The sequence below is a fragment of the Cicer arietinum genome, chromosome 2 (assembly GCF_000331145.2).
Source record: "Cicer arietinum cultivar CDC Frontier isolate Library 1 chromosome 2, Cicar.CDCFrontier_v2.0, whole genome shotgun sequence".
NCBI classification, from domain to species: domain Eukaryota; kingdom Viridiplantae; phylum Streptophyta; class Magnoliopsida; order Fabales; family Fabaceae; genus Cicer; species Cicer arietinum.
Window position 1 is genome coordinate 2,997,481 of NC_021161.2, and position 11,151 is coordinate 3,008,631.

The 11,151-nt window shown below is 33.4% G+C and overlaps 2 protein-coding genes across 6 annotated transcripts in view; one reads left to right on the forward strand and one right to left on the reverse strand.

The window, feature by feature from the left end:
* Positions 1-3,470, reverse strand: part of LOC101505051 (ran-binding protein 1 homolog a-like) — a 6,907-nt gene extending 3,437 nt beyond the window's left edge. For 3 of the 4 annotated variants that reach the window (XR_012161868.1, XR_003473326.2, XM_004507220.4), the window contains exon 1: positions 2,587-3,470. Coding sequence is in view for 2 of the 4 variants with exons in the window: in XM_004507220.4 (XP_004507277.1) it covers positions 2,587-2,689 (103 nt within the window). In the remaining 2 variants the exon portion in view is untranslated. The remainder of the gene's footprint in view (positions 1-2,586) is intronic. The other variant, XM_027335532.2, reaches the window with a different exon arrangement.
* Positions 3,471-7,216: 3,746 nt separating this feature from the next.
* Positions 7,217-11,151, forward strand: LOC140919479 (probable ubiquitin-like-specific protease 2B). Of its 2 annotated transcripts, none has more exons than XM_073365545.1 (5): positions 7,217-9,558; positions 9,794-10,218; positions 10,309-10,419; positions 10,513-10,690; positions 10,782-11,151. In XM_073365545.1, exons 2-5 carry the CDS (start codon positions 10,112-10,114, stop codon positions 10,875-10,877), a joined length of 492 nt encoding a protein of 163 aa, XP_073221646.1. In that variant the 5' UTR covers positions 7,217-9,558; positions 9,794-10,111; the 3' UTR covers positions 10,878-11,151. The 2 variants fall into 2 exon arrangements, with proteins under 2 accessions (XP_073221646.1, XP_073221645.1); XM_073365544.1 differs by having other exon boundaries at positions 9,879-10,218.

The window sequence follows — 11,151 nt, forward strand, 5'->3', positions numbered from 1 at the left end:
CACAAAATCAACCCTTTGTGAGGGTAAAGGCCGCCACAAAGGCAAGCCATTTGTGGCCGCCCAGACCACCACAAAATCATTGGTCTGTTGCACTTTGTGAGGGCAAAGGCCGCCACAAATGCCCATTGATCCGTTGCAATTTGTGGTCGTCCAGACCGCCACAAATTCTTTATTTTCTTACCGTTAAAGCCGCCACAAAAGATCAATAATTTTCTATAAATATCACTTCACTCCTCTTATCATTTTTCACTTCTACCTTGTCTCTAGACTTTCTTTCTAAATTTTCTCTCTACATTCTCTCTACAAAAATTATTTCTCCAAGGTTGTTCTTTACTATCTTGAATTTTGGTAACTTTTATATTATATATTTAGTTTTTTAATTTTATTTTTGATTTGAAGTTATTTATTTAATGAATATTATTGAATTTTTATTTTGACAATGGTGATATAGTGTTTACTTCGAAGAGTTCTCAACTCTGTGAAAGCTTCAAGTCAGACACTACCCGACATCAAGTTAGTATTTTATACATTTTAAATATAGATTAGTAAAATCTGTGATATTATAAATATATTTATATTATTTTTAAAATATATAAAAAGCTCGTCATTCGAAATATTATTATAGAAATTATGTTGTTTACATAATATAAGATAAATAAAAATTATAGAAATTATGTTGTTTACATAATATATGATAAATAAAAATTTGAAGCACATGTATAACCTATTGATTTTAATATAACTATTTTTTAAAAAAACATTATTAAAATTGATGATATTAATATTTGTTATTAGTTATTAAAAAGAGTTGTAGTTGAGTTCCTACAAAAAAATTATATACTTTAACAATCTTTATTTTTATTTATATATAAGGAGTTATTTTATGAAAAATTTCATTAAACATTATTTAAAATTTTATTTTGGTTTATATAATTATAATCTTGATAATAATTTATTATATTGTTTGCAAATGCTCCCCTAATTGACATATAAAGTATGTTCAAATTTATATATAATGCTTTTTAATATATTTTTTTTGGTTTATATAATTATATTCTTAATAATAATTTATTATATTTACATCAACTTCCTCAACCTCAACAAGATCAAACTCCATATCGATCAACTACGCCAACAGGTGGCTAGACCAGATTTAAATCAACCTCAATCAGCTATGACTCATTCTTCGACTAGTGGTGGTGTAGTTGAAGATGAAATCGAATTTCAAATCATAATGTCTCCTCCAACACAAATTAATAATACTTTTGAGGGGCTTCTGTCGTTGGGTAATATTCCACCAAATAATGATGGAGGGAGTGGAGCGATTGATCAGAGGAATTATTACGATGATTAATGATGTACTTGAATAATTTTTTAATTTTATTTTTGGTTTGTATGAACACATTATATCTTGTACTATTTAATTATGGTGTGTTTAATTTTTGGTTTGTAAGACATGATTTATTAATTTTGGAATGTTTTATTTGGTTTGGTAGTAATTACTTTAATTAATATTAATATTATATTTTTATATATAATATTTATTTTAATTTTTAAATTTAAATTTAAATTTAAATTTAATTTTACTTTAATTTTAATTTAAATATTATATTTTAAATTTAATTTAAATTTTAATTAAATTGTAATATTATATTTTAAATTTATATTGATATTAGTTTATTATATATAATATATTTCATTTAAATTTAATTTAAATTTAAATATTATATTTTAAATTTTAAATTTATATTGATAATAATTTATATATAATATCAATTTTTAATATTAATTTTGAATTTAATAAAATCATTTTTTTAATAAAGTGAAACTTTTGTGGCGGCCAAAGCCCTCACAAAATATTTATTTTTTAATTCTTCATCATTTGTGGCGGCCTAAGCCCTCACAAAGGGAGACATTTGTGGCGGCCTAAGCCCTCACAAAAGGAGAAATTTGTGGTGGCCTAAGCCCTCACAAAAGAGGACTTTGTGGCGGCTTTTGCCCTCACAAATGAGAACGAAAATTTTAAATTTTGTGGCCGTTTTGGCCGTCACAAAGGTTTGTGACCACCTTATTTGTGGCTGCCTAAAGTCGCCACAAATATCTCTTTTGTGGTTGCTTCCCCCCTTTGTGAGGGCTTTTGGCCCTCACAAATTCAATGAATTCTTGTTGTGGACATCTTATCATGGTTATCCAAGTTCAATGTTAGTGTGAAACAAATACACAAATGCTTGTGTTTCAGGGAGACACTAGGTGCAGGACAATGCATTGTGCTTAGATCATTAAGAGTTCAAATTGAGGGAACAGATCAAACATACAAGAATTACACACCACAACAGAGGAACTTCATAGATCAACATTGTCACCATATCAATTACAAAACAGAAATTGGCAAATCAATTAATAGTAGCCAACTGGTGACAGATAATTCCAAGATATCTAAAATTATACCAACCAACTTTATCTAAGAGTGAATCACAAAATTGATCTAAATAAAGCTAATAAAACTAACTATGAAAACACCAAACATAATAGCAGAGCATGTCAACAAATCCATCTGCAGAATGCAACTTGAAAACTTGTGCTTACTTTCAATAGATGAAAAACAAATGCAGAAAAATTCATCCTTAAGTTCACCATCAGCAAAATCCCTAGCATGCCATCCGCAAGATTCCAGCATGATCTTGGACATTCATTGTAGCCAAAAGTGTAACATAATCGAGAGAACAATAAAAATCTCAAAATCAAAATTACAAAACAAAGATTTAGCAAAAAATGAAAGAAGAAATCACATACTGAGATGATTGGTGCATATCTTGAGGGTTTTGGATTGCCTCATGAGAAGCCTAACTTTACCAGTAGCCTTATGTTTCAAGAACTTAACAGTACCAACACCTCTCTCCTTCCACTGATTTCCATCCTTGTCGAAACGGTAAAGCTTCGATTTGCTACGATCAGTGAAAAATAACAATCGGTGTAAACCACGCATTACTCGAACATAGCCATTAAATCACGCAACTCACAAGAGCGAGTCGAGCGCAGGGTTCAATTTCGGAAGTTGCTCGGTAGGGGAAAATGATCCATTGTTGACCTTATTGGCATCTTTAACAAGTTTCTTCCACGATACTATTATGGTCTCTCTATGTCGGAGCTCGACGGTGAAAATTTGACGGTCGACTTTTTTAACGAAAGAGGACGGAGGTTTGGACGAATCACTGGTGGCGGCGGCGAGATTGGAGTTGTCCTCCGTCATCAGAGCGGTTATGAATTTGAGTCGCGGTGACGGAGAATTAGGATGCGAGAAAAATGGATGAAGTTCATCCAATTCGTGTTGAAGGATGAATGATGATTTTGCATTGAAGGATGAAGGCCGAAGGTTGAAGATGAAAGCGCTAAAGGGTTAAAGGATGAGATAGTGCTGAAGCATGAACTCGCGTGCGATGAAGAATGTGTTGGCGCACGTTTTATTTTTATTTTTTTTAGGTTAATTCAGGAGAATTTTTTTTAAATGCTTGTTAGAACGGTCTAAATATAATAGATCTAACAAAAATCGTAATAATAACAAATTTTTCATTGTTTTATTTTTTAGTGTTTTTTTAATATGCATATTAGAACATTTCAATTAGAACATATTCAACAAACAAAGTTTACTATAACAATAAATTTGCCACTATTTTATTTGTTACATTGGATGTATAACAACCGATCTAATATCGACGATGTAACAAGGTTAAAATGTACTAGTGAACTCATCATGTTCTTAGTTTGAAGATCTATGATTTATATTGAGGTAAGTTAGATTCTTCAATATGTGAATTGTTGTTGGAAATGATGATGCCTTTAATGAAAAATGCATTGAAAATAATGATGGCATTTATGAGAGCTAGTGTTGTTGTGAATTGAAAAAAAATTGAGAAGTCCCACATTAGAGGGATACCACACACTAGTAGGGTATATAAGGTGGAGGTAATGAACTTGGGATGGGCCCCAAGGGGCACCCCAATTTTGTGAAGGAGGGAGAACGCAAGCAATATTGACCACCACGCGCGCGCCGCCATCCATCCGGCCCGGCTTGGCTTTGCTTGGCTTTGTGGTGTATTATTATTTTGCTTGAAAATTAATTAATCATTTTTTAATTAATTAACTGATTACTTGCGTTCTATCTCTAATTGAAACGTTAATTACGTAAATTCCCTCCACCTGGTCATATCTGATCCAGTCTTCCTCCCTGAATTCAATCTTTGGTCTCACGTTTCCTAGCTGTCCGGTCAAAAGTCAGAGTCAACTCCCTGAGTTTGGGGCGCACGTTTTGGGGGCTTGGAGCGCACGTTTCTGAGAGCACTACTTGGAGCGCACGTTCTGGTGATCCATGGATTTCTCAGATCTAGTTGTGATTTTCCTCTATAAGTAGAGGGTTCTCCTCAATTGGACAATCACACCAAAAACTCTCCGCATTTGAGGCTTTTCTCTCTTCTCCCCCTTCTTACTGCTTCATCTCCTTCTTCCTTTTCGAGTGGTCATTGTTCCATATTACGAGTGTCAGTCGTGAGACTGCCATATTACGAGTGTCAGTCGTAAGACTGCCATATTGAGGGTGTAATTCTAGAACGGTTTTCTACAGTGCAGTAGAACTCTGATACAGAGTATCTGAGTTGTTTTATCCTGGAGACTTCATGGTTGATAATCTGCCTTGCATAATTTTGGGCAGTGCCTCGAAACGTCTTAAAGAGAGCGACCTAGTCCGCGACTCAACCCAGTAATACTTTCGGTGGCATAAATTGTTTTCAAAGGTTTTCGAATTTCAAAAACAACAATTTTAAGACGTTTTCCAACCGCCATGTCTGCCGACGAAATTACTGGGTCAGGTTCTTCTGCTTCTGACCATAACAAACCATTTCGGTTTGAGGGAAGTCACTTCAAACGATGGCAACAAAAGATGTTGTTTTTTCTAACCACGAAAAAGCTTGCCAACGTTTTGAAGGATGACATTCCTGTTGTGCCAGAAGAAGGTGGACGATTTGAAAAGGATAAAATAGTTGCTGAATTAACCCAATGGGAAAATGATGATTACTTATGTAAGAATTATATTCTTAATGGACTTGCTGATGATCTGTATGATTACTACAGCTCCGACAGCAATACTACTAAACATGTTTGAGATGCTTTAAAGAAGAAATATGATACTGAGGAAGCTGGATTCAAGAAGTACGCTGTTAGCCGCTACCTCAAATATCAGATGACAGATGACAGATCAGTGGAAGCTCAGTCTCATGAAATCCAGAAAATAGCTCACGAGATTATCTCTGAAGGTATGTCCCTAGATGAACAATTTCATATTGCGGTTATTATTGACAAACTACCCCCTGCTTGGAAAGATTTTAAAAATTCTCTTAGGCATAAAACTAAAGAATTTTCTCTAGAAAGTCCGAGAATCGTTATTATAACGGTAAGAGACGACAAATACGCCGTAAGCACAACACAGTTAGAGAATTACTTTCTAAAGGAGCTGTTATTGTGGATCGTGTACACACTGATAAAAATTTAGGTGATCCTTTGACGAAAGGATTAACTAGAGAGAAAGTCCAAAATACATCCAAAAGGATGGGACAATTTCCTATAGATCAATGAGTCACTTATGATGGTAACCCGACCTAAAAGACTGGAGATCCCAAGAATTAAGTTCAATGGGTAATAACAAGTCATAGTGATATGAGATGAACATGCTATGTTTTATATAAGAAGCATGATTCCTGAAGCGATAAAAGGATGAGATAATAGAAACTCTTAATGAGATCTATACTCTATATGGAGTGGGGTACCTAGTGGCTACAGGAGTACTCTTGATAGACTCACCTACGTGAATGTGGAAGTGGGGGCCGCTTCCTATGGAATTTCGAGGCAGAATTCCTAGAGCGTTCACTAGACTGGGATACACGTGCAGGGCCCTAAATGCACGGGCTTTTTAGAATACACCTAATGAAAAGGTTGTGTGTGGGTTTGATGTCAGAGATAGAGTTCAAAACTACGGTTACTCTTGTTGAATCTGAATCCTACTCGCTATGCAAAGGTTCAAGTCGAAAGACACCTTTGTTTATGCACAATCTTATTGAAGCGTCTGACGCTATTCTAGAATCCTTTTTTAAATTCAAGTGGGGGATTGTTGGAAATGATGATGCCTTTAATGAAAAATGCATTGGAAATAATGATGGCATTTATGAGAGCTAGTGTTGTTGTGAATTGAAAAAAAATTGAGAAGTCCCACATTGGAGGGATACCACACACTAGTAGGGTATATAAGGTGGAGGTAATGAACTTGGGATGGGCCCCAAGGGGCACCCCAATTTTGTGAAGGATGGAGAACGCAAGCAATATTTACCACCACACGCGCGCGCGCCGCCGTCCGTCCGTCCGTCCGGGCCGGCTTGGCTTGGCTTTGGCGTGTATTATTATTTTGCCTGAAAATTAATTAACTGATTACTTGCGTTCTATCTCTAATTGAAACGTTAATTACGTAAATGTCCTCCACCTAGTCATATTTGATCCAGTCTTCCTCCCTGAATTCGTGCGTCTGATTTGCCCCGGTCAATGTCTGGTCAAAAGTCAGAGTCAACTTCCTGAGTTTGGGGCGCACGTTTTGGGGGCTTGGAGCGCACGTTCTGGTGATCCATGGATTTCTCAGATCCAGTTGCTATTTTCCTCTATAAATAGATGGTTATTCTCAGTTGGAAAATCACACCAAAAGCTCTCCGCATCTGAGGCTTTTCTCTCTTATCCCCCTTCTTACTGCTTCATCTCTTTCTTCCTTTTCGAGTGGTCATTGTGCCATATTACGAGTGTCAGTCATGAGACTGCCATATTACGAGTGTCAGTCGTAAGACTGCCATATTGAGGGTGTAATTCTAGAACGGTTTTCTACAGTGCAGTAGAACTCCGATACAGAGTATCTAGGCTGTTTTATCCTGGAGACTTCATGGTTGATAGTCTGTCTTGCACAATTTTGGGCAGTGCCTCGAAACGTCTTAAAGAGAGCGACCTAGTCCGCGACTCAACCCAGTAATACTTTCGGTGGTATAAATTGTTTTCAAAGGTTTTCGAATTTCAAAAACAACAGTTGTAACATCTAACTTCTTTAAATCTTAGTTATAATAACTTAGAAGGAAATATTCCAAAATGTATTGGTTCATTTGGTCTTTTGATAGAGTTGGATTTTGGTGGTATTAATCTGATTAGTGTCATTCCTCCTAGTTTGAACAACCTTTCTAATTTGCAAACTCTTAACCTTGCTTATAATAATATGATTGCAAATGATTTTGAATGGCTTTTTCACATGTCTAATTTGAGTTATCTTCTACCATATGTGAATCTCGCTCTTGTCGTTGATTGGTTGTCATCAATAAGCAAAATTTCTTCTCTAACTGAACTTCATTTACACAGTTGCGGACTCCATCAAATCACTCATAAATCTATTTCCCATTTGAATATTTCCATTTCGTTGAAATCTCTCTATCTCGGGCATAATAGTTTAACCTCTTACATTTTGCTATGGGTGATTAATGTTAGCAAAGTTCTCACACATCTTGATCTTTCATATGACTTTGAAAATATGATTTTTCTTCAATATCTTGATCTCTCAGATAGTGAACTCCAAGGGAGGGTACCAAATTACTATAAGAATATGTGTCAACTGCAAGAGTTACACCTAAACTCTAACAATTGATAGGTATCATTAATATTGAGACACTACTGATATCATATGTGAGTCTCAATATTTTTGGGACATTACCGAAATTATTAATATTGAGACTTTGAAGATATAATGTCTTCAATGATGAAAAGCAAGAAAAATCAAGAATTGTCCTCTCATTGAATGAGTTATTGCTTAGATCCAAACCCATTAAACCATTTTGTGCACAACATAATTGTTGTATGTTGTCACTATGTTAACCAGATAATTTGTTGGAATTTATTGCTTGTGTTATTACTTATTGTAGCTGCATATTTTATATTTTTCCTATCTATTGTATATATGCATTATATTAGTTTTTATCTCTTCTCATATTTGAATCAACTTATTTTTCATTTGACTTTATATTTGTTGCTTTTTGGTGCACCTCTTTGACATCTCCGTCATATTTGCATCTTCGTCATTGACTCACAATCTTGTACTATGAACTTTTCAAATAGCTTAGAAAGTGTCTTTGAAGCTTTGAATATCAGAACAACGTAGTATATTATATACTTTATGTGTTATGTTTTGATTGATCGATGAAAATAAAAGATAATTGTGGCTTTTTACTTATGGCTATATTTTAGTTTAGTTGTTTGTAATGATTATTCTTTTTTTTTTTTGAAGGATCGGTAATCATTAGCATGTATATGTATGTGGCTCTATGAGTTTGTGGTTGAATTGTTTTGATAATCATTCTCTTGAAGTGTTACTAATTGTTGCTATCTACTTACATTAAGGTCTAATGCTATAACTTTGTGCTTTCGACTTATTTTTTTATACAACTATTGAATAATTTTCAAATCATTTAGTATTTTAAATTGCTTCTTGATTTCCGAAATCCATTTCCTTTATTCTCATAGAAATAGTAATTTTGTAAAGTAGAATAATTTTCTGCATTTATATGAGCTTTTTAGATTGATAAAAATAGCTTTTATGCGAATTTGGAATATTGTCGTGATTTAACTAGTTTTATATGTATACGAAAGACAATGGATTTAACATCATTTATCTACGATTTTGTATTCGATTTCTTTGATAGTTAGAAAATCTATATTTGAAAACTATTTTAAGGTATTTGTCCTTGTTGCTTGCTTACATATAGTACAACCATGTAGGAGCCATTTATATCCTACTATATCTTGCTACAAGGTGCTACAGTTTGTTTAATGTTGGATGCTAATAATAAGTTCTTGCTATCATGTTTACAATAGTTTTCTGAATTGTTTTTGGGAAATTGTGTATCTACACGTGTTACTTCTATTATTAACAAACTTATAGTTCAACTCCACTGAGGCCACTTTTCATCTTTTATGAGCTCGCGACAGGTAGCTTTCTTTCTTGCTTTGAAATTTTGAGTATGCTATAGTACTATTTTTTTAATATTAAGATGATGCTGGATGAAAAACAATAAATTCTTATTCCTTATTTTGTGGTATGTGTCTTGAGTTAATCTTTGAAATTTTGAGTATGCTATAATACTATATTTTAATATTAAGATGATGCTTGATGAAAAACAACATATTCTTATTCCTTATGTTGTGTTATGTGTCTTGAGTGAATTTGGTATATAGGTTATGTTATTACTCATTAGTTAGAAGTATAAAAATTCAGAAGCAACTTAGTTGTTAATTGCTTACATTTATACTAATACATATTTAATTTTAAGCTCTTCAGGCCATTTCGACGTCTTCTCAGGGAAAGCTCTGCAAAGTCATTTATACTAATACATATTTAATTTTAAGCTCTTCAGGCCATTTCGACGTCTTCTCAGGGAAAGCTCTGCAAAGTCATCGAGGAGTCCAATATTGATATTAATTATAAAACCAATCTAAGTAAGTGCCTTCAGTATTTTACTGTGATCTAGATCAATAATTGATAATCACATTTTAAAATTCTCCCACTTTTTTTTTTAACAAGAAATCCAACAATCTTAGAAAACGAAAAAATTATATATAATTTGATATAGGAAAAATGAAATATTAGATATAATTTGATGGAGAAAAATCTTCCCACCTACTTGTGCTATTAGATGAGAATACATAATTAATTGTTTGATTGTACATACAGGTCAATAAACAAGAAACAAATTATCCAGGTTAATTGTTTGATTCTACATTCCTTATTTGTACTTACTGAGCACGAACGTTAGCAGGAAATTGAGCACTATCTAGGCTACGGAGTTTGTTGGCGAACTTTGTTGCAAAAGAAGTGTCATTAAGTGCTGGGAGAACAGTTTTGAATAATGGAAGCTTTTCTAGTGAAGCAGCTGAATTATGAGTATTAGATGAGATTTCATATTCTAGGATACTAGCAACTGTTGTGTACGAGAATGTCGTGTGCACGAGAAAACTGTCAAATAAATACTCATTCTTGTCTCCGCATAAGATGTCGATGTTCAAACTCGATCCAGACAATGTAAAGCACTACATTGTAGATATGTTTTTAAGAAATAAAGAAAGTGATAAATTGTTCTTGGCACCATATAATTCAGGGTACGTAATTTTATCTTTTTTAATTGATGAGAATTTAGTTTATTAGTTGTCTATAAACAAAATTGCTTAACCAATTATTTGTTGTTGTAGGGCACATTGGGTGCTATTTGCAATCAATGCGGTCTCTGAAGTGATATACTATTTGGATCCCGTGCACGGCGATTACACCAATCACCCCGGAATAAAGAATATGCTCGACACGTAAGTAATATTCATTTATTTCTTACATATATATATTTATATATATATATATAAATATTCATGCTCTAATAATCACATTTATTCATTCGATAGTGCCTTAAAAGTTTATCGAGCTCAAAGAGGTGCTAAAGTGTCGAAGCAGAAGTCTAATAACATTACATGGATCTCAATAAAGTGCCCTCGTCAAACAAATAACATCGACTGTGGGTACTACATATTGAGATTCATGAAGGAGATTGTTGAGAAGAATAAAACTATTATCCCAGAAACGGTACGGTATTTGCATTATATGATTTTCATATATAAATTATCTATATATTTGATACTAACTTAATATAATATGTTCAATTTTTATATTGCAGTACTTTGCCAATTCCAGTCCATCATATTCTGAGGAAGATCTGATGGAATTAAAGGAAGAATGGTGTCAGTACGTGCTTGACATGAAAATTATTTGATTTTCTGGGAAATAGCTTGCTGCTGGGCAAGGGATCTGAATATTATATGGTAGCTAGTGCATATAATGTATATTCTGTTAGTTATTATATGTAAATGATCATAGGACACAATATATGCATATAATGGATCTGTTAGTTATTATATAATGGATCTGAATGTAGGTAATTAGGTTGTAAATTAGGTTGTATATATGTATCTGAATGTAGTTACTTAGGTTGTAAATTACAGAGTTACATATATGTTAAAAAAGTTACAGAGTTCTGATTTATGTTC